The sequence below is a fragment of the Ovis aries genome, chromosome 3 (assembly GCF_016772045.2).
Source record: "Ovis aries strain OAR_USU_Benz2616 breed Rambouillet chromosome 3, ARS-UI_Ramb_v3.0, whole genome shotgun sequence".
Taxonomy (NCBI): domain Eukaryota; kingdom Metazoa; phylum Chordata; class Mammalia; order Artiodactyla; family Bovidae; genus Ovis; species Ovis aries.
This window is the reverse complement of record NC_056056.1, coordinates 262,018-284,249: the sequence shown is the minus strand read 5'-3', so window position 1 is coordinate 284,249 and position 22,232 is coordinate 262,018. Positions and strand designations below refer to the sequence as shown.

Genomic DNA, 22,232 nt, shown 5'->3' with positions numbered 1-22,232 from the left:
GTCATGAGCCTGAATGACACTTGGGCCTTGGAAGGAACGCTGTGGCAGACCTGGAGAACGCTGTGGCAGACCTTTGCCAGCGAAAGTCTGACCAGTCAGAGTTAGGGTTTTTCCAGTGGTCATGTACGGATGTGAGAGTTGGACCATAAAGAAGGCTGAGTGCTGAAGGATTCAAACTGTGGTGGTGGAGAAGACTCTTGGGAGTCCTTGGACAGCAAGGAGATCACACCAGTCAATCCTAAAGGAAATCAGCTCTGAATATTCATTGGGAGGACTGATGTTGAAGCTGAAGCCCCAATACTTTGGCCACTTGATGTGAAGAGCTGACTTGTTGGAAAAGACCCTGATGCTAGAAAAGATTGACGGCAAGGGGAGAAGGGGACGACAGAGGACGAGATGGTTGGATGGCATCACTGAAGCGATGGAGATGAGTTTGAGCAAGCTCCGGGAGATAGTGGAGGACGGGGAGGCCTGGCGTGCTGTGGTTTATGGGGCCACCGAGTCGGAGACGACCCCACAGCTGAACAGCAGCAGCACGGCTGCGTGGGTCGTGGGTGTGGCTTCAAGGCAGCATCTGGTCCTGTGCTTTGGTGGGTTGAGGTCTGGCGCCCTGTAGCTGCTCTTTGAACACCTGCAGGTGAGTGTTAGTCCCCATCAGGGCGGGCGCGTGAGTTCTGCCTCGTGCTTGGCTGGGGGGGCAATTTCCTGGCCCGGCCACTGGAGCCAGTGCCCAAGCAAAGCACTGCTGCAGAGGCAGGTCAGAGTTGAGGGCTTCGTAGGAGTGGCTGTACCCGCAGAGCGAGTGGTTGGCGCAGGTCTGGAGTGGGCAGTTCACCAGTGAGCCCCACTGGACTCTGGGTGCCATGGAAAGAAGGGCCCTTGGTCCCAAGACCAGTCACAGAAGACACTCTGCCTGAGAAACAGCCTGAGCCGCCGGTGTGGTTAGAGTCCCAGAGAGGACGGAGACCCACTGGAAGAAACATACTGAAGGAAAAGTGGCCCTAAATCTTCCAAATTGGATGAAAAATAACCTCCAGGTTCAAGAATCTCACCAAACCCCAGGCTGGACAAAAGCACAGGCTGCTGCGCCAAAACCCATTGTGTTAAACGGCAGAAAGCCTAAATGCGGCCCGAGAAGAGCAGCCCAGCACAGCCCGCGCAAGCGAGCGCTGCGTGTGCTTGCCAGCTTCCCGTCTGGAGCCACAGGGGCCCGGAGACCGTGGAGTGATGTCCTGTCGTGCTGAAAGGGGAAAAAAACTCCAAAAACATGTCTGCCCAGAATGCTGCAGCCAGTAAAAGTGTCCTTCAGAAGCAGTTGTGAAATAAAACATTTCCAGGTGTACAAAAACTGACAGAACTTAATAGCAGATTTATAGTAAAGCCGGGGGGAAAATCTCATCCTTGGAATAATGAAAATGCCAGAAACGGTGAATCAGAAAATTTGTTAAAAGGTGAAGGCTGTTAAAAGGAAGAAGAATATTGCGAGATGGAGTTTACACAGACGGGCACGTCGACACGACAGCGGGAGCTGGGGGCAGTGGAGGGGCGTGAGCATGGCCCTCGGGGTCAGTCCTGGGAGGGCTCAGCGCTGCTCTGAGCCGTGGACAGTCGGAAGCTGTGATCCTGCAGAATACTGGGGAGTAACTTAAAAGAGTCGTAGCTTTAAGGAAGAAATTTTTAAAGGCAGCAGAGGAAGTAAAGTGGAGTCTTGGAAAGTGCTTTTGTGACTGGAAAGCGGGAAAGAGAGTGAAACCAGGTGGGACCCCAGCAAGACGGTTGTCTGACCCTGACCGCGTCGGAGTGCCGTCCAGCATCGGAGTATGAAGCCCTGCAGCCCGAGGAGACGCTGAGCCGGTGAACGGACGAGAGCCAGCCGCGCTTCCACAGAGAGCACACAGTGCCACACACGCAGAGCACACGTGAACACAGCACACGCAGAGCACACGGGAACACACAGAGCACACGGGAACACATGCAGAGCACACCACAGAGCACATGGGAACACAGCACACGCAGAGCACATGGGAACACATGCAGAGCACACACAAACACACGCAGAGCACACCACAGAGCACACGGGAACACACGCAGAGCACACCACAGAGCACACGGGAACACACGCAGAGCACACCACAGAGCACACGGGAACACAGCACACGGGAACACAGCACACGCAGAGCACACGGGAACACAGCACACCAGAGAGCACACGGGAACACACACAGAGCACACGTGAACATGCAGAGCACACCAGAGAGCACACGGGAACACATGCAGAGCCCACCACAGAGCACACGGGAACACACGCAGAGCACACCACAGAGCACACGGGAACACAGCACACGCAGAGCACACGGGAACACACAGCACACCAGAGAGCACACGGGAACACAGCACACGCAGAGCACACGGGAACACAGCACACCAGAGAGCACACGGGAACACACACAGAGCACACCACAGCACACGGGAACAGCACACGCAGAGCACACGGGAACACACGCAGAGCACACCAGAGAGCACACGGGAATAGAGAGCCCATGAACACGTGGCGAGCACGCCCTGACAGCACAGTGACCACGTAGGCCACACACTGACACGGAGCGCGCGCACTGACACGGAGAGCACACGGGAACACATGGAGAGCGCACTGACACACGGCACACGTGAACACAGCACACATGAACAGACAGAGCACGTGCTAACGTGTGCATAGAGCATGCTAACGGCATGCTGACGCAGAGGACGCTCCCACACCCACCAGCGGGAGCGAGCAGGGGGAGGGCACGTCAGGCGTGTGGTGAACAGGAGTCGGGCGCAGCAGGCGAGGGCGCAGAGCACTCAGAGGCCAAGAGGGAGGGTTACCTTTGCTTCCAGCATCGGGAACGGTTTCTTCAGCAGGACACAAAAAAATACAAAAGAGGCGGACGCTGCAGAGAGCGATAGAATTCAGGATTTCCAGGCCTTCCCTGGGGGCACGGTGGCTGCGATTCGAGCTTCCAGTGCAGGGGCGCAGGTCCAGCCCCTGGTCAGGGAGCTGAGATCCCACATCCCTCAGAATCAAGAGATGGTAATGCAGAGGCAGTGTCGCAATGAATTCAATAACTTTGAAAAATGGTCTGTAGCAAAAAGAGAAAAAGGTTTTTCCACATTTCAGTTGAACAGAAGATGCACAGAGATGGGAGGGGCCGCACAGTGTGGAGGGCCTCCTGCAGGGGGAGGGCGGCCAGGCAGCCCCCTGCGCCCAGCCGTGGCGTCCTGTGGAGCCCACAGCTGAGCCCCCGGGGAGGCGTGCACGCCGCTGCTGCGGGGCGGGGGTCTCCGGGTCAGGGTCACAGGGCTCCCGGGAAACACGCTGCAGCGCCTGGTGTGCCTTGCGCGACAGGAAGGCCTAGCAGCCCAGTCCTCCCTGACCAGCGACACGGCTGGGCTGCCCCAGTCCGTGAGTGTGAGCGAGCAGGTGCGCCCGGCGGCGCCCTCAGCATGTGGGACTGAGTGTGGATGGCAGAAAGGTGTCTGTCTGCACGTCACAGCTTAGCATGCGAAGTCGTTTCTGGACACGCACATGTAGTGGAAGCCTCGGGTGGCTCCCACCTGCGAGTGTAGGTCAGGCCGGCGCTCCCCCTGGTCTGCCCTCACCTCGGGGGGTGGGCTGGGGTGGGGGGTGGGCGGTGGCTCTGGTGCTGGGTGTTCCGTGGCTGAGGTAGATTTAGGTTCTTGGGAGGTGGAGACAAAGGCCAGCCAGCAGCCGCGCCGGCTGACGTGCTCTGGGCTCGGTCTCCGTGGGGCATCAGGCGGGGGGAGCTCAGCGCCCTGGGGCTCCTGGGACCTCAACGGCTCTCGTGTTACAGGACGCAGAGGGCTCGACCTGTTTGCACCTGGCTGCCAAGAAAGGCCACTACGATGTGGTTCAGTACCTGCTCTCAAACGGACAGATGGACGTCAACTGTCAGGTACGTGCCCTGTCCGCTTGCGATGCCGCCTCATGGGCCTGGCCCCAAGACCCGAGACGAGTCCTCGCCATGGTCCCGGCCCCACCTGTCCTCCGGGGCCACCTCTGCAGGGCCTGGAGACCTGGCCTCTTCTCCTCAGCCCTGTCCACCTCCTGGCCTGCTCGCTGGCTCGCTGGCCGCCTAGAGGCCCGTCTCCAGGCACTGCCGCTCGAGCAGGGTCCCAGCCTCCGTGGGCCAAGCTGCCCCGTGGCTCCTCGCCTTCCCTCCCAGTGCTGGCTGTTGTCGGACGCTCTGTCTCTTCCCGTGTGTCTGCGTCTGCCTGTCTGTCCAGCTGTTGTCAGGACCCTGGGGTGTCCTGCAGTGCCCAGCACAGAGCAGGTCCCGTGTACATCTCCTGACCTGTGAGGGGCTGGGGGAGAAGGTGAGGGTGCAAGGAAGGGTCCTCTCAACTCTCAGGGACCCGTTCCCGCCCCCGGGACCCTGCACGTGGGCGCGGTGGCTCCCTGCAGTGAGGTTTGTGACCCTGCGGGCCCCCTTCCCCTGGCTCAGGTCCATCTCTCACCTGGGCAGGCTGGGCTGTGCTGCCGTGCCATATCCCCAGTCCCGCAGCAGGCCTGTGGGCACTGTCTCACTTCCGTCGTGGAGGCCAAGTGTGTCCACGGGAAGACGCGGTGACTGGAGCAGGCAGCAAGTTGTGTTGGCAGGGAGTGAACCTCTGGCCGCCCGAGGAGGAGTTGGCCACGTGGTTCTTGTTGGCTCAGAGTGGCTCCTGGTTTAAATGAACCCCCAGGACCACTGAGTGGGGTGGGGGCAGGGTAGAGGGGCAGCTGGCTGGGCAGGACTGTAGCCTCGCCCGTGGGCGGGGTCAGCTGGGTGGGCCTCTGCCCCCTGCCTTTCTCACGGCCTCCCAGTCTGATCTGGTGTCTGCAGTTGTTGCCTCATGCGTGGTCTGTCCTGGGGCCACCGGGTGGGCAGGTGTGTGGCCTGCCTGCGCTCACCAGGGTCCCCGGGCAGTGCTGTGAACCTCGGTTTCCTTTAGCAGGACGGGGCCTCGGGTCAGGGCCCCCACTCCTGCCTCCTCCCTGGGGTCACTTCTCAGGTCCTGAGTGTTGGCTCTGTGTCTCCTCACAGACCCAGGGGCTGTGATAGGTTTTTCTCCTTCTTTGAAACTAGGATGACGGCGGCTGGACGCCCATGATCTGGGCCACTGAGTACAAGCATGTGGACCTCGTGAAGCTGTTGCTCTCCAAGGGGTCCGACATCAACATCCGGGACAACGTGAGTCGCCTTGGAGGAGGGGTGGACGTAGGGTGGCTGCAGGCACTTTGGTCATGGAGGCCACGTCCTAGCGCCCGCCCTGACCTCTTCCCGTCCAGCTGCCAGCGTGCACTGACCTAGCGTGGCCTCCGGGGTCAGCCCGGAGCTGGGTGTGACCCGAGTGGCCCCGAGACTCGCCCCGGGTGGAGCCATGTTTCCAGGGGCGCAGAGAAACGGACTCTGTGTCTGTGGTGGGGACGGCGGGCCGAGGCACGCCACCCCTGGGCCGAGGTGCTGAGGTGCCAGGCGCTCTGGGAGCAGCCTTGGGCTGTGTGTTGCTGGGGCTGTGTGCTTGCGAGCAGCACCGGGCACTTCTGATGAAGTTGAAGGGGGTTCTCATCTCGGGAAGGTTTCGGGGGTCCCAGGAGCAGGGGCTGGTGGGGCTGGGGGGCTGTGCTGCCTCCCAGGCGAGGGTCAGGCTTCCCGGGACCCAGACGGGCTGTGCTCGTGGAGCTGTGTCCACCTTTGCAGAGTCACAAGAGCTGTGAGTAGGAAGCTGGCCACAAGCTCACGGCGTTGACGATAGAGTAACGCAGGAAAGCACACCCACCCCTCTGCTCGGAGCCCCGAGTGGGCCATGAGAAGGCAGGATGGGAGCGGTGGCTGCTTTGCAGGAAGACCCCCCCTCACCGGGCCTGGGAGCAGTGACCCCCCCGCCCAAGGGCGCTGCCGGCTGGGGACGTCTGCCAGCTCCACAGGGCTGGGCCCCAGGGCCCGAGATGCGCCTTTAACTGGAGATACCCAACATGCCTTACGCGGACAGAGCCAGTGCTTCTTAACCAGACATACCGGATACCCGAGAACCAGCCGTCTAGAACAGACATAACTAGTCCTTCTTAACCAGACATACCAGATGCCTGAGAACCAGCCGTCTAGAACAGACATAGCTAGTCCTTCTTAACCAGACATACCAGATGCCTGAGAACCAGCTGTCTAGAACAGACATAGCTAGTCCTTCTTAACCAGACATACCAGATGCCTGAGAACCAGCTGTCTAGAACAGACATAACTAGTCCTTCTTAACCAGACATACCAGATGCCTGAGAACCAGCTGTCTAGAACAAACATAGCTAGTCCTTCTTAACCAGACATACCAGATGCCTGAGAACCAGCTGTCTAGAACAGACATAACTAGTCCTTCTTAACCAGACATACCAGATGCCTGAGAACCAGCTGTCTAGAACAGACATAGCTAGTCCTTCTTAACCAGACATACCAGATGCCTGAGAACCAGCCGTCTAGAACAGACATAGCTAGTCCTTCTTAACCAGACATACCAGATGCCTGAGAACCAGCCGTCTTGAACAGACATAGCTAGTCCTTCTTAACCAGACATAACCAGCTACCTGAGAACCAGCCGTCTACAACAGACATAGCTAGTTCTTCTTAACCAGACATAACCAGCCCCCACACCGGACACAGCCAGGCTGCTGCCTTCTGTCGCCGAGCAGGCCTCTTAGCCTTGCTCCTTGCAGTGCCGCCCGGGTGCCGGCCTGGCTGCCTCTGGCTGCATGGAGCCGCCTGCTCGTCTGTCCTGTGTGGGCTGTGGCCAGGCTCCTGGCGGGGCTGTGGCCTCTCCTGGATGCTGCCAGCCCTGCAGGGGGAGTGTTTCCCGGTGGGCGGGTCTGCCTGCTCCGCGCGCTCCGCACCATGCTGGGTCTTGCTCTTCTTTTCAGGTCTTTTGGTCAGTTTTACTGGACTGGTAACCTTGCTCTCAGGTGTGGAGAGCTTCTGCACATTCTAGGGAGAAGTCCTGTGTCAGGCAGCACGCTTTGTCACTCTCAGTTCAGTCCATCAGTTACTTTCTCTGTGTGGCTGCTGCTGCCAAGTCGCTTCAGTCGTGTCCGACTCTGTGTGGCCCCATAGACGGCAGCCCACCAGGCTCCGCCGTCCCTGGGATTCTCCAGGCAGGAACATTGGAGTGGGTTGCCGTTGCCTTCTCCAATGCATGAAAGTGAAAAGTGAAAGGGAAGTCGCTCAGTCGTGTCCGACTCTTTGCGACCCCATGGACTGCAGCCCACCAGGTCCCTCCGTCCATGGGATTCTCCAGGCAAGTGTCCTGGAGTGGGGTGCCATTTCCTTCTCCGGGGATCTTCCCTTGCCAGGGATGGAACCTGCGTTGGCGGGTGGGTTCTTCGTCACGTGTGAGATCCCTGCCTCACCCGGCCACTCCGCGTCTCCGGTTGTGTCCCGAGGGTTCGGTGTTGCCGCTCGGGCACAGTAGGGGGTGGGGTTGGGCTCGCTCTCCTTGGTGTGTGTGGGCCTCCCCCCTCCATGGGCTCTGCCCCGTGGCCATGCTGCGCCCTCCGGGCCTGGGCCCTGTCCGTGCGCTGGGCCGCGCCCTCCTGACGAATGCCGCTTCAGGGCCTGTGAGGAGAACCTCCCAGTGGCCGCTTCCGTTTCTCCCTCCCCAGCTTCGTGCTGGTCCTCTCGAGTATTTTACTAAATAAACAGCAGAATATGGTGCTGTTTGTTTAAGCAGCAGTGGCCTCTGGGAAAGGCTGTGACGATGAGCCTGGTGTCCGGCTCCCGAGTCCCCTCTCCCTCAGGCCCGTGTGTCCACTGCCGTTTCCTTCTGCATGTCTGAGGTCCGCCAGCATCTCCCGCCGTGCTGGGGGGCTGGTGGTGGTCTCAGCTCCCTGCTGCCTGCAGAGTCCTTCCCTCACTTTTGAAGGGTGTTCTGGGTGAAGAGTTGTGGATGGCGGTTGGTCTCAGCGCCTCCCTGAGTCCTGGCTCCGCCTGCCTCCAGTGGGGAGGCCTTGCTGGCGGCCGTTCCTGGCTTCTCCGTGTGTCACGCGCCTCTGTACGCTCGGGTTTTCAAGGTTGTCTCTGTTACTGGGGTCTGGTGGTTTTACTACAAGGTGCCTGGTGGTGTGTGCATGGAGGTGTGCCTTCAGGGTTCATGGCGCCCCCGGGCCTGTTGCAGGGGGCGTTACCCACCCGGAAGCTTCCGGCTCACTTCTTCCAGAGCTGCCTCTGCCCCACCCCGCTTGGGGGGGCTCTGGTTCCCTGTGTTCGAGAATTGTTCCGCCGCTCACCGAAGCCCTCCTCCTTTGCTTAGGTGGTTTTTCACTCTGGACGTCGCTTCTCTGGTTGTGGGCTCTGTGTCCGCGCTCGCAGGCCTCTCCTCCATGGCGGCTGCTCCGTGTCCGCGCTCGCGGGCCCCTCTCTCCCCTCACCCCCGCGGCCGCCTTAGCCTGGGGCCGCCTGATCTGGAGCTGAGACGGCCGCCTCGCTGCCCGCTCTGGGTGCAGCCCTTCACCGCCTGATGTCCAGCTCCTGAAAACTGTTCCTGCCTGTGTTTCCACCGAGGTGTGGGTTGGGGTAAACCCGTTGTGGCCCCTCTTGCCCCTCCTTCACTGGACACACGCCAGATGTGTGGGCCTGTTGTGAGGTAGCGGGGCTCAGGTACCTCCCCCGCTGGGACAGGCTCAGTTCTCACGCAGGAGTGGGAATAGGCCCCTGGGGGGCTCTGATTCACTGAGGAGCCCGTAGTGTGCGCAGGGGCTTCCGAGAGCGAAGCGGGGAGAGGAACCCGGGACTGACAGCGGGTCGGCCCTTCGCTTTGTGGACTCAGCAAGGGGGGCAGGCCCTGGCCCGTCAGCTTCCGCTCCACTGCCGGCTTCCTTGAGGCGGCTGAGCTGGAGGCCTGGGACGCACGAGGTGTGGGGATGGGGCACTGGGTGGAGCAGGGCCTGGCCTCCGGGACATACTGCGCCCTCTGCCTGCACAGCAGAGAGGCCGGAAAGGGCAGCGGGAGCATCGCTGGGCGTGTCTGCAAGGGAGGCAGGGGCGGGGCGGGGCGGGGGACTGGGGCCGGGGCGGGGCCGGGGCCGGGGGGGGGGCGGGGCGGGGCCGGGGTGGAGCCGGGGGCGGGGCGGAGCTGGGGCGGGGCTGGGGGCTGGGGGCGGAGCTGGGGTCGGGGCGGGGCCGGGGCGGAGCCGGGGGCGGGGGCGGGGGCGGGGGCGGGGCGGGGGCGGGGCTGGGGGCCGGGGGCGGGGCCGGGGCGGAGCTGGGGTCGGGGCGGGGCCGGGGCGGAGCGCGGGGCGGGGGCGGAGCGGGGGGCGGGGCTGGGGCCGGGGGGGGGGGGCTGGGGTCTGGGGGCGGAGCTGGGGTCGGGGCGGGGCCGGGGCGGAGCGCGGGGCGGGGGCGGAGCGGGGGGCGGGGCTGGGGCCGGGGCGGGGCCGGGGCGGAGCGCGGGGCGGGGGCGGAGCGGGGGGCGGGGCTGGGGCCGGGGAGGGGCTGGGGGCGGAGCTGGGGCCGGGGCGGAGCGGGGGCGGGGCTGGGGGCGGGGCTGGGGGGGCCGGGGGCTGGGGGCGGAGCTGGGGCCGCGGCCGCTCTGGGCGGGCTCTCTGTGCACGGGGCCCGCGAGCGGGAGGTTGGATCCTCTGAGGTTCTCGTTTAGACGTTGTCTTGACTTTTAGGTTTGCTTCCCGTTGTTACCTGATAGTGTTTTTTATTTTCCTTTTCATATTTGTGTTTTTTTTAAAAATTGTAGTCTTCTAACAGACAGCGTGGTAGGTTCTATCGCGGGAGTAGTCTATGTGTGACAATTCGTGTATTTCACATACGGCACAGGCACTTCCAAATTCTCCCTTGCGTCATTTAAAGGTTTTAGTTTTTTGTGAAATAAAGTTTTAATTAATCAGATTTGCCTTTTTCAAATCTTATACAAGCAGCACTCTATCCTGCAGTCGTAACTGTTTCAAAAGGAATCTAATTTTAAAAAGCAAGTAAATTGGCCCTAATGGTGTGTCCTGTTCGCCCAATTCAGGAGGATGTTTTCTGTTTTTAACCTACTCTGCACTATAATGACGTACATTTTAATAAAAACGAGACGGAACGGCAGGAAGCCTCTGTCGCTGGCCTAAGGGCCCTGGGGCTCACCCCCGTGTCCCCCGCCCAGGAGGAGAACATCTGCCTGCACTGGGCGGCTTTCTCGGGCTGTGTGGACATCGCCGAGATCCTGCTGGCCGCCAGGTGCGACCTTCACGCGGTGAACATCCACGGGGACTCGCCCCTGCACATCGCGGCCCGGGAGGACCGCTACGCCTGTGTCGTGTGAGTGGCTCTGGGGCGCTGGGGACTTGCTGCAGCGGACGGGCCTCTCCCGTCAGGCCTGCGGTCAGTGTAGCTCGGGAGGATTGCGGTGAAAATCTGCTGTCCTGGCGGCTCCCTGCTCAGGCCCACAGGAGCGGCACCCTTGTGAGGGCAGACGGGCCACCGGGAGCCCCACTTGCCAGAGCCTTTGTTCCGCTCCAGGCGGAAGCTCAGTGCCGTGCGGCCCCGTCCTTCCCGCACGGGGGTTCTGGGATGAGGGGTGCCCCTGCCGCAGAGCCTGAGCCCTCTCGGATGCGGTGCCTGGGGGATGCGGTGCCTGGGGGCGCCGAGCTCTGGCGCCCTGTCGGCCCCTCCCTGAGTCAGGCCACGGCATCGCCTGCCACGTGCTGACTGAGCTTGTGGCCAAGAGGCGTAGCTGTCCTTTCATCCCGAGGGCCCTTTAACGGAAGAGCTGAGCAAAGTCGAATGCGTCCCTAGTTACCGTGGGGAGGCGGCTGCGTCTGCGTGGTGGCTGGAGGCGTTGGTCTGCGGGCTGTGCCGTCTCGGACTGGACGGCGGGTCGTGTTTTCACGGGTGGGCGCGCTGCGTGCGTCTCGTCCTTGAGTCTTGGACGGAAGGGCTGAGTGTCCTGCGCACTTGCTCTCTGTGCAGCCTCTTCCTGTCCCGGGACTCGGACGTCACCCTGAAGAACAAGGAGGGGGAGACACCCCTGCAGTGCGCCAGCCTCAACTCCCAGGTGTGGAGCGCCCTGCAGGTGAGCCAGGCACTGCGGGACGCGGCCCCCGACAGGCCCACCCCGGTGGAGAAGACGGTGAGCAGGTGAGTGAGGAGCGGCTGGGACCGCCCTCCCGGGAGGCGCAGGTACGGGAGGGAGCCGGGCTTGCCCGGAGCTGACGCGCCCCCTGCGGCAGGGACATCGCTCGGGGCTATGAGCGGATCCCCATCCCCTGTGTCAATGGCGTGGACGGCGAGCCGTGCCCCAGCAACTACAAGTACGTGTCTCAGAACTGCGTGACGTCCCCCATGAACATCGACAGGAACATCACCCACCTGCAGGTCGGCCAGGGGCCCTGGTCCGGGCGGTTGCTGGGTGGCGGGAGGGGTTGCTGGTGGCAGGAGGCCTTGGCTCTGCTGGCTCGGCTCTGGCCACTCCATCCAGCGTCTGTCCTGCTTCTCCGAGCTCCTGGGGTCGCGTGCCCAGGCCCCCGGCCCCCCCTTCTCCTGCAGGCCCCATGCGGGGGCCCTGGTGTCTTCTGCTCCTCCTTCCCTGGGGGAGGCTCCAGGCCCCGGCGTTCTGCGGAGGGTCCGAGGGGCGGGGCTGCGGGGCGGGCTGCCGTCTGACTCGCCCTCCCCACAGTACTGCGTGTGCGTCGACGACTGCTCATCCAGCAACTGCATGTGTGGCCAGCTCAGCATGCGCTGCTGGTACGGCAAGGTGAGCCCACGGGCTGGGGGCTGGGGGCTGGGGGCCAGGCTGGGGGCGGGGCAGGGCCCGTGTCCTGGTAGGGTGGGGCTGGGGCCAGGGCGGCGTCCCCAGCCTGACTAGAGGCAGCTGCGCGGCTAGGAGGGCGCTGCTGAGGCAGGAACCCCCCCAACTTTGGTTTATTGGGGGCAGGAGCGGGGTGTCCTGGGCGGGGGAGGGCACACAGGCCCCACGTGGAGGCTGCTGGCACAGGGTCGTCATTAGGGAAGACCAGTCAGAACGGTCTCTGAAGTTGCCAGGGCCCCAGACTCTGCCTGGTGTAGCCCGGCGGCTCATGGCGTGCTGGCTCCCTCCAGAACGGGGGTTTGCAGAGGGGCAGGAGGTATGGGCAGGCGATCCAGGCGGGAGGCCCCAGGGCAGGCTTCGGGGGCCTCGGGAGGCTGAGAGGGTGCCGGGAAGGTGGGCGGGGGGCCAGGCAGGGACCAGGAACCAGCCACATGGACTCCTGGCCAGAGGCTTCCCCTGGCCTTTCCTGTCCTCCCGGGCGGAAGCCAGCGTTCCGGGGGCGTGTTCGTCCGTGGAGGCCTTGCTGTGGGTGGCGAGTGCTTCTGTGTCTGCCCAGGATGGCCGGCTGCTGCCCGAGTTCAACATGGCAGAGCCGCCGCTGCTGTTCGAGTGCAACCACGCCTGCTCCTGCTGGAGGACGTGCCGCAACCGCGTGGTGCAGAACGGCCTCAGGTGAGCCCCCCGGCCAAGGGCGCAGGGCTGGGCCCGCAGGCAGCTCAGGGGTGTCCCGTGTGTCCACAGACGGGAGAACGTGTGTTCCTCGGAGCCTCGGCCTGTCTTACACGTTGATGTAAAGAGCAGAAGCTGTGTTGCCCACCTGCTCAGATGTGGGTTCCAGTCGCACGGCCGGAAGGCGAGAGCCAGGCCTGCTGTGAGCCGCCTGGTCCAGGCTCACGAGTTGGAGCCTGTGTGCACGCTGGGGTTCCCTTGCACTGCACCCTGGGTGTCGTGGAGGTGGTGTCCGGTGTAACACTTGTCACTTAGACGTGTGTCTGCTGACCACCCAGAGCCAGACCTTGGGGTTATGGTCATGGAGCTTTTTCTGTGAAATGCTATAGAGTTGAACAGTCTGAGGTCATAGGGACAGATTTGCGTTCTGTGTGAGTAGAGCTGAGCGTGCGCGGCCTCAGTATTTTGGGGCCTGTTAACAGTAGGTGACTTGCCGCGCCGTGTGAGCAGCCCACGCCCCTGTGTCCTTGTGTGTGGCTGGAGGTGCTTGGGGAGAGGACGGACTTGCCCGTCTCCCTTGAGGGCTCTGGAACAGAGATGGCGGGTGGATGCCCAGACTCTCGGGGCCGGGAGCGGCCCCCGCCCCCAGAGGTCAGCTCAGCCTCGCCGTTGGCACGCCGCCCACGCCCAGCACCCAGCTGCGTTCCAGTCGGGGCCAGCAGGCTGCTCACCCGCCTGGTCCTTGTCACAGCTGAGGCTCGGCCAGCCTGGTCCCGTGCTGGGCGCTGGGGTCACAGGGCGGGCGGGCGGGCGGGGCCGAGGTCCCCTGCGTCCTGGGGGCATGAAGGGCATGGCAGCGGGGCCTGGGGTCACTCAGAGCCTGTGTTGCTCCCTCAACCGGCGCTGACACGTCTCCAGACACGAAGGTGGTGTTCTCTGTCCTTGGCTCCCGAGCCGTGCGTGTCACTCGTAGTGGAGTGAGCTGGGATGTACCCGTGTTTTCCAGGGCGAGGCTGCAGCTCTATCGGACACAGAACATGGGCTGGGGCGTCCGGTCCCTGCAGGACATCCCGCTGGGCACCTTTGTTTGCGAGTAAGTGAGTGCCGCTCTCCCGGCCCTGCCCCTGTGGTCTTGGGGTGTGGGGGGCGTCTCCCGGGCCTGCCCCTGCGGTCACCGGGTGGGTGAGGGGGCATCTCCCGGGCCTGCCCCTGCGGTCACGGGGTGGGTGGGGGGCATCTCCCGGGCCTGCCCCTGCAGTCTCTGGGGGTGGGCAGCATTGGGGAGGGGCGCCGGGAGAGCCCAGGCCGGCTGTGTGGCGCGTGTGGGGGCAGCCCCTGCCCCGGCTGCTCTTAGGCCTGCACTTCCTCCCCAGCGTGGGGCTCGTTTCAGAAGGCCTGTCAGGGCCTCGTGACCCCCCGGGATGATCACTTTGGACCCCTGGTCAGAGGCTTTCTGTGTCGTACCCTGGGGCCCAGGCTCAGTCCTTGCTGAGCCACGGCAGGTCGCCCTTGCGTGGGGCTCCTTCAGGTTCCCGGGTGCCGTGTTCTCACCACCCCGCCCTGACCCACAGGTACGTTGGGGAGCTTATCTCTGACTCGGAAGCGGACGTGCGGGAGGAAGACTCTTACCTCTTTGATCTTGACAACAAGGTAATGCAGCCCTAGGGGTAGGGCGTGGGACCGTGGTGTGGGGGTGCCCACAGGCAGCTGGGCTGAGGCGTGTGCAGTGGGGTCACCGGGCGGGCCCGTGCCTGTTCTCCAGCCTCCTGAGCGTGGGGCTGGGATGCAGCTCTGCAGCCCGAGCCCGCCTCTCAGCAAGGGTGGAGGCCCTGTGCGCGGGACGAGCCTCCGTGTGCACCAAGGGTCACACGCGTGACTGGGGGGGCGGTCCTCTGTGCCCCAGCTCCCTCTCGGGCTGGTGGGGTCGCTGGACTCCAGCTTCTTGGCTCTGGGCCCTGGTTTCCAGGGGGTTGTGCTCTGGCGCATCTGCCCTCCGCCTTACCCTGGCTCCTGAGTTGCTCCTGGGTTCGTTAGGGCTGACCTGGGAACTTGCTGGAGCTCACACGTGCTGCCAGCGGGGGCCCTCAAGTGCTAGGTCCTTCTCGGCAGCCTGAGCCTCCAAGCTCCCCTCTGTGGGTCGGGGTGAAGCCAGGCGCTTGCTCCCATGCCCTCCCGGTGTGGCTGTGTCTTCTGAGCACCCTGCTAAGTGGACACGGTCCCCTCACCAGCAGACGGTCCCCTCACCAGCAGACGGTCCCCTCCTGGCTGGGCCACTGTTCCTGCCGTGGATGAAGGACGCTTCCAGACCCCAGGCTCCCATGGGCTGTGGGTGCTCAGGGCTCTGGGGCAAGTTCAGCAGGAGTCACGTGATTGGCTGGAGGCTGTATTCCATGCTTTTTTGCATCTGCTGAAATCCTCTGCTCCTGCAGTCTCTCCCGTACTTGCTGGAGTAATACAGAGGGTAATTCCACTTTGTGGGCCACCACACCCCGGTTGTACTCTTACATGCTTATGCGGCGCGTCCTAGCTGTGCTGGTCGCCTGCAGTGGCTCACGCGTGCCCCAGCACGACTTCTGGGCACCGCCCCCACCTGCTTGCGGTCTGTCTGTCTGGGGTCCCTGCGGTCTGTGTCTGGGGTCCCTGTGGTCTGTGTCTGGGGTCCCTGCGGTCTGTCTGGGGTCCCTGCAGTGTGTCTGGCGTCTGGGGTCCCTGCGGTGTGTCTGGCATCTGGGGTCCCTGCGGTGTGTCTGGCGTCTGGGGTCCCTGTCTGTCTGTGTCTGGGGTCCCTGCGGTGTGTCTGGCGTCTGGGGTCCCTGTCTGTCCGTGTCTGGCGTCTGGGGTCCCTGTGGTCTGTCTGTGTCTGGGATCCCTGCGGTGTGTCTGGCATCTGGGATTCCTGCGGTGTGTCTGCGTCTGGGGTCCCTGTGGTCTGTCTGTGTCTGGGGTCCCTGCGGTCTGTGTCTGGGGTCCTTGCAGTGTGTCTGGCGTCCGGGGTCCCTGCGGTGTGTCTGGCGTCCGGGGTCCCTGCGGTGTGTCTGGCGTCCGGGGTCCCTGCGGTGTGTCTGGCGTCCGGGGTCCCTGCGGTGTGTCTGGCGTCTGGGGTCTCTGGCGTCTGAGGTCCCTGCCGTCTGTCTGGCGTCTGGGGTCTCTGGCGTCTGAGGTCCCTGCCGTCTGTCTGGCGTCTGGGGTCCCTGCCGTCTGTCTGGCGTCTGGGGTTCCTGCCGTCTGTCTGGCATCTGGGATCCCTGCGGTGTGTCTGGCGTCTGGGGTCCCTGCAGTCTGTGTCTGAGGTCCTTGCGGTGTGTTTGGCGTCTGGGGTCCCTGCGGTGTGTCTGGCGTCCGGGGTACCTGCGGTGTGTCTGGCGTCCGGGGTCCCTGCGGTGTGTCTGGCGTCCGGGGTCCCTGCGGTGTGTCTGGCGTCCGGGGTCCCTGCGGTGTGTCTGGCGTCTGGGGTCTCTGGCGTCTGAGGTCCCTGCCGTCTGTCTGGCGTCTGAGGTCCCTGCCGTCTGTCTGGCGTCTGGGGTCCCTGCGGTGTGTCTGGCGTCCGGGGTACCTGCGGTGTGTCTGGCGTCCGGGGTCCCTGCGGTGTTCCTGGCGTCTGGGGTCCCTGCCGTGTTCCTGGCGTCTGGGGTCCCTGCCGTCTGTCTGGCGTCTGGGGTCCCTGCGGTGTGTCTGGCGTCCGAGGTTCCTGTGATCTGTTTGTGTCCGGGGTTCCTGCGGTGTGTCTGCCGTCTGAGGTTCCTGCTGGTCTTCATCCTGCTTGCCTGTTGCCTCCTGTTCCTGATTAGTTTTTGTTTGGGTTCCAAACCTGCCTGAAGGGCATCAGGGCGTAGGCTCCCTCCTCTGGGAGCGCGTGGTCGCATTGCGGGGACCGAGCTGCAGCTGCCCCCTCTGAGTCGGGCTCAGCCGCCCCTGTGGTGAGCCCCGCCCTGCCGCCCGGCCCGCAGCACAGCCAGGACCGCCCTGGGCGACCTCGCCTCGAAGCTCGACCCCTTGGGGTTCTCTGTCCGCTGTTGCCTCGTTGCCTCGGTCTCTGCCTCTCCCTCTGCAGGCTAGGCTGCTGATCTGATTCTCGCAGCACTTGACAGGCGGGTGTGCGGTCACTGTCGGGAGATGGGAGGAGGGCCGTTCTGGGTCCCCAGTGGCCCCTGGCGGAGTGCCCCTCAGAGGGAGCGGCTGCCCTGCAGGCCTCCATGCTCGCGGCCAGAGGTCTCTTCTTTGCCCTGCCGAGCCCGCGTGGGCCTGGGTGTCTGGCCCCAGGACACGTTCATTCTGGGCGTGTGGCAGGGCACGGGTGCGCCTACAGCCCCCGCTGCCCCAGCTCAGGCTTGCGCCCCCGCGTGCTGGCGTTCAGCGTGCCCGCCCCGCTGGGCGCCTGCATCCCGGAGCGCTGGTGTGCAGAATGCCTGCGCCCGCTGCACGCTCATCGCCACCCCACTCCCCCGTTGTCCGAAGCGGCAGGGCACTTTCTGGCCTTGCTATCTGGGTGTTTCCTGGGTCACAACACAGGTATCCTGCTGTGGACCTGCCCGTCTCCTTGCTGTTCTGGAACCTTCCAAGCGCCCACCCACCTGTCCTCTGCCCATATAACCTGGCTCCCTGGGTGCCCACACGCAGCACCTCAGAGCTGTGATGCAGGGGTTTCAAGTGGGCACAGGCTCCCTCCCTACCACGTTTGTGCTGCAGGACCAGGTGTGGGTGGTTTTGATCAGAGACGCTTTGAAAGAGCAATACGTTCATCTGAAAAGCCGTACTTTAAAGACCTGAGCTATGTTTGTTGTGGGAGGGCCGCGGTGGTTCTTGTGAAGGGAATTTACAGGACCCAATGTGCAGTCTGGCCTGCAGGATGGGCGGCCAAGCGCCCAGGACGCACCTTGTGGGAAGCGTGGGGGGTGTCGGGGCTGGAACTGGGGACCAGTGGGCAGAGGAACCCCCGCTCGTCCCCAAGGAGTCCTGCATCCCTGGGGGCCGCCCAGGCCCTGCAGGCTCAGGCGGGCCTGGCCGCCTTGTGTCCTGGTGTGGTGGTTGCGTCTGAGGGGCCCTCACTGCTTCAGGGCCAGCCCTGTGCCCCTTCCGCCCGCACCTGGGGTGAGGACTCCTTCTGTGGCCCCTGAGCCTCTGCTTTAACTCAGGAAGCTCCCTTCCCGCAAGGATTCCCGTCTGTCGCCTCTGTGGGCAAAGCCATAGGAGAGGGGGCAGAATGGGCCCAGTTGTGGCCCTGCACCCCCCGTGGGAGGTCCGGGCGCGCAGATACAGCGGTGCTCAGGGCCCCCTGCCCCTCTCCGGGGGCTCGGGCCGGGGGCCCTTGCCGTGTGGCCCTTCCCGGTGCAGCGTCGCTCTTGTGTCCTGGGTCTTTCCAGGGGAAACGCGGCTTTCTCAGGGCTCAGTGGTGAGGCCAGACACTTCTCAGGGTCAGGTCAGGCCTGGGTCCTGGGCACTGTCTGTGCCCACAGGGTCACCACTGCCCTGAAGGCTCCTGTTGGCTAAGTCCCCTCTGGAGGGACCCGGCAGCCTCCCGCCCTGTCCCCCCATCCCTCTACCCCCCGTCCCCCCGCCCTCTCCCACTCTGTCCCCCCGTCTCTCTCCCCCCATCCCCCTCCCCTCTGTCCCCCGTCCCCCTCCCCTCTCTCCCCCGTCCCCCTCCCTCTGTCCCCCGTCTCTCCCCCCTCCCCCCGTCCCCTTCCCGTCCCCCTCCCCCGTCCCTTCATCTCTCTCCTCCCATCCCCCTCCCCTCTCTCCCCCGTCCCCGCGCCCTCTCCCACTCTGTCCCCCGTTTATCTCTCCTCCTGTCCCCCTTCCCGTCCCCTTCCCCTCTGTCCCCCCATCTCTCCCCCCGTCCCCCCGTCCCCCTTCCCATCAGCCTCCTCTCTGTCCCTGTCTCTCTCCCTCTGTCTCCCTGTCTGTCTGTCCCTCTGCCCGGTGCACCTCGGCCCGCCTCTCGGGCGGTGCTCCTCCCCCTCCGTCACCAGGTCCCTGAGGGGCTGTGCTGCCTCATGGCTCCCCTGGACCCCGGCCTCTCTCTGGGCGCCTGGGGCGCCGTCCACGTGAATCCTGGGTCTGCGCTCGTTTTCACCGAGTGGGAGCCCTGGGGCTGGGGGGCCGGGGGAGCGGTGCCCACGCCTGCCCCATGCTCAGCGCGTCTCTCCCCCAGGACGGAGAGCTGTACTGCATCGACGCACGTTTCTACGGCAACGTCAGCCGCTTCATCAACCACCACTGCGAGCCCAATCTGGTGCCCGTGCGCGTGTTCATGTCCCACCAGGACCTGCGCTTCCCGCGGATCGCCTTCTTCAGCACCCGCCTGATTGAGGCCGGGGAGCAGCTGGGGTAGGTGCCCGGGCGGGGGCGGGCGGGGCCCGGGCCCAGGGGCGCAGGCCCAGACCCCGGCTCTCTCTGTCTCCGCAGCTTCGACTACGGGCAGCGCTTCTGGGACATCAAGGGCAAGCTCTTCAGCTGCCTCTGCGGCTCCCCCAAGTGCCGCCACTCTGGGGCCGCGCTGGCCCAGCGGCAGGCCGGCGCCCAGGAGGACGGGCTGCCCGACACCAGCTCCTCGCCCGCCGACCCGCTATGAGAGCGCTGCCCGGCGCCCGAGTGGACGCCGTTCGCTGTGGTTTGGGGAGGACGCAGAGGCGTGCGGGAGACCGGCTGGCCTGCCCGGGGCCGCGGGGGGCGGGGACGCCTGGGCTCCTCGCCGGCCTCGCCGTGAGTTCCCGACGGAGGTCTTTCTGCTCCACGTTTCTCGTCTCCCCTTGCGCGCCGTCGCTCCCGGCTCACTGCCGGGCTGGGGCCGTGCCCTGTCCGCCCGGACTCTCCGTGTGGCCCACCGTGGCCCGCGTGGCTGGTGCTGGCTCTGGGTAGCACAGACCCCGTGCCCACCGCCCCTGCGAGGTCGGGGCCGAGCCGCTGCTGACTTTGGAGAAAACGTGGGTTTGCTTTTTAAAGAAATCCTATATCTAGCCCTATACACCAGACCTCTCACGCGTTTCTTTCCGAGGATGCGGCTCGGGGTGCGAGATGGCCGTGGCCCCGGGGCCCCGCACCTCCTCTTGATTCTAAGCCACATGCTATGATGATGAGTAAACTGATTTATTTTCTACCATTATTGGACGTTAGGACAAACGAAAAATAAACACAAAAACACAGACCACGGTGCTGATTCTGGTGTGGTTCCTACTCACCATGTGAAAATGAACTGCCAGCTGTGTAAAGAGAACAAAGCGGCTTTAGGGTGAAATGCAGGAAACTTTTTTTAAAACGTTAGTCTTGTAGTGTGAATAAAATTGCCGTCACCTTTTGTGTGATGGCCTGCCAGGTCATATCCTTTTTTTCGGCATATACTTTTTTAAATACTGTAATTAGTGCAGTAACAGTGGGTTTTCTGTGCAACTCTTCTAAAACATTCATAATGCAGCCATGTTTATTTTTTCTGTTAAAATGTTTTTGACAGTTCCAAGAGCAGTCTTTTGGCTCAGACCATTTCTTGTTCTGTTTTCAATGAAATCAATAAAAAAAAAAAAAAAGAAGTACTTTAAATGAGGCTTTATCATGGTATCATGTTTCAGCTGGTTCCTGCGAGACACCCACGCTTCCTGCGGGCGTCACACGGTGCTTGTGGTTCCCACGCAGCCCTGGGGACCAGCGGGCAGGCCCAGCCCTGTGCCACGTCCGAGGAGGTGGGCCTGCAGCCCCCGTCCCTGGAGCAGGATGCGGCTGCCCCTCCCCAGGCAGCCCTCAGCGGGCTGTGTGTATCTGTGCGTGTGCGTGGGGGCGTCTGTGTGTGTCCAGTGCTCCAGAGGCTGGAAGTGGGTCTCCGGACGCGGTGATGCTGGAGTTAGACGCGGGGAGGCAGGGGACGGGCGCGGGGAGGCAGGGGACGGGCGCAGGGAGGCTGGAGACGGCAGAGCTGGGGTTGTCCCCCTCCTACTGGGCAGGCTGGCTTCTACAGAACCTCTGGTCCCAAACCTCGTCTTCAAACTCAGGAGACAGCCTGGATACTCTGCCTTTTATACACAGAAATCATTCAGATGGACACTTTCAGGTATTTGTCCAGAACTTGCATTTCACAGACAGTCCAAGCAGGGTGTTTTCCCTGTGGACGGGGACCGAGGCCCTGTGTGTGGAGCCGGGGGGACTGAGCTGAGACTGGTCTGCGTGAGAAGCACTCTCCTCCCTGGGGACTTGCTGCTTTTCTCTCCTGGGGGCGCCTGGACCCCAGCAGGGCTGTGCTGGCTGGAGGGCCCACCTGCAGCTGGGCCTCAGGCTCAGATCGCAGCCCGCTGTGCCCCTCGGATCAGGCTCCAAGCCCAGGGGCCAGAGTGTCCGCTGGTTCTGTGCCGGGGCAGGGGCAGGGCCCAGGCAGCTGTTTGTTGACTTGAGACGCAGTCCAGTTGCAAACTTCGGGGTGCAGGGGAGGCCTGTGTGTGGGGGTCCCCACGGGCCGTTTTGGCAGCGGGTGCCGGGCAGCCGTGTGTGCTCCTTGGTCCTGCGGAGTCTGCACCGCCCCTCGGTGCCCTCACCGCCAAGACGCTCTTGTGAGGGGCTGCCCGGGGCATGGGGGCAGGCCAGAGGCCTCCTGCGGGGTGGGGGGCACATGGGTAGAGTGTGAGGGTCTCACCTGGCTGCTCACTCCTCAGGGCAGACCTGTCCGTCCCCCGCCTGCCTTGGGGGGTACCTGTGCCCGGCCTGCCCAGCCCTGTGGCTGCCCCTGCCCAGGTCTAGACCACAACATCCCCTACGCTTCCTGACAGCTGCTCCCATTTCCACTGATGTAGACGTGCAGAAAGGAGGGTTCCAAGCCTTGTCTTGCTTCCTCAGCCTGTGCGGTTACCCTCCACCCGCACCACCCTCTGATTGTCGGAAGAAAAGGACCTGAGTGCCGCTGCTGCGCTGCTGATAACACCGAGCGTCTCGTTAATGACAGGCGGGCCTTCCCTCCCGTGTGAGTTGCCTTGTGAAGTCTGATTGCGTTGTTTGTGTCTCTCTTACTGATTCGTGTCGTCTCTTTATGTATTGTAAGGCTTCCCTGGTGGCTCAGCTGCTAGAGAATCCGCCTGCAGTGCAGGAATCCCTGGTTCGATTCCTAGGTTGGGAAGATCCCCTGGAGAAGGGAAAGACTGCCCACTCCAGGATTCTGGACTGGAGAATTCCATGGACTGTGTATCCCGTGGGGCCTGTGTCTCCACTGCAGGGTGTAGGCTTGACCACCCGTCGGAAGATCCATCATGCTTTATGGTGTGGCCAAAAAAATGATCAAATATTCTCCAGTACATGTTCAGTATTTTAATGCAAGTTTAACTCTTGAATCCAGGTGGGATTTATATGGTATGTGGTGTGAAAGACCTTAGACATGAATATGGAAGAATAATCTTCCCAGGTGGTTGAGGGGGTAAAGAATCTGCTTGCCGGTGTAGGAGACCTGAGTTTGATCCCTAGGTCAGGAAGAGCCCCTGCAGAAGGGATTGGCAGCCCACTCCCATGTTCTCACCTGGAGAATCCCATGGGCAGAGGAGCCTGGCGGGCTGCAGTGCCCGGGGCTGCAAGGGGTCAGACACTCCTGAGGGGCTGACACGCCTAACCTCTGTCGCCAGGCGCATGGCTCTTTTGTGTGCAGCCGAGCAAGCTCTGACCCACGCCTTTGCCCACATGACCCTCTCCTGTGGAGGTGCAGGCTGTTTGCATCCCCGAGAAATCTCCTCCCCGTCCGCGTCCCCCCAGCTGGTCCCGCCTCTGAGACGCAGGCCCTG

General features: G+C 63.3%; 1 protein-coding gene across 10 annotated transcripts in view; it reads left to right on the top strand.

Annotated features, from left to right (window-relative positions):
- EHMT1 (euchromatic histone lysine methyltransferase 1) overlaps positions 1–19,633 on the top strand; it is a 107,316-nt gene extending 87,683 nt beyond the window's left edge. For all 10 annotated transcript variants that reach the window (XM_060413684.1, XM_060413683.1, XM_060413685.1 and 7 more), the window contains 11 exons: positions 3,852–3,953; positions 5,127–5,231; positions 10,177–10,331; positions 10,983–11,150; positions 11,243–11,387; positions 11,689–11,766; positions 12,377–12,492; positions 13,496–13,582; positions 14,061–14,139; positions 18,641–18,816; positions 18,895–19,633. In XM_060413684.1, the coding sequence (XP_060269667.1) occupies positions 3,852–3,953; positions 5,127–5,231; positions 10,177–10,331; positions 10,983–11,150; positions 11,243–11,387; positions 11,689–11,766; positions 12,377–12,492; positions 13,496–13,582; positions 14,061–14,139; positions 18,641–18,816; positions 18,895–19,060 (1,377 nt within the window). In that variant the 3' untranslated portion in view covers positions 19,061–19,633. The remainder of the gene's footprint in view (positions 1–3,851; positions 3,954–5,126; positions 5,232–10,176; positions 10,332–10,982; positions 11,151–11,242; positions 11,388–11,688; positions 11,767–12,376; positions 12,493–13,495; positions 13,583–14,060; positions 14,140–18,640; positions 18,817–18,894) is intronic.
- Positions 19,634–22,232: the final 2,599 nt, after the last annotated feature.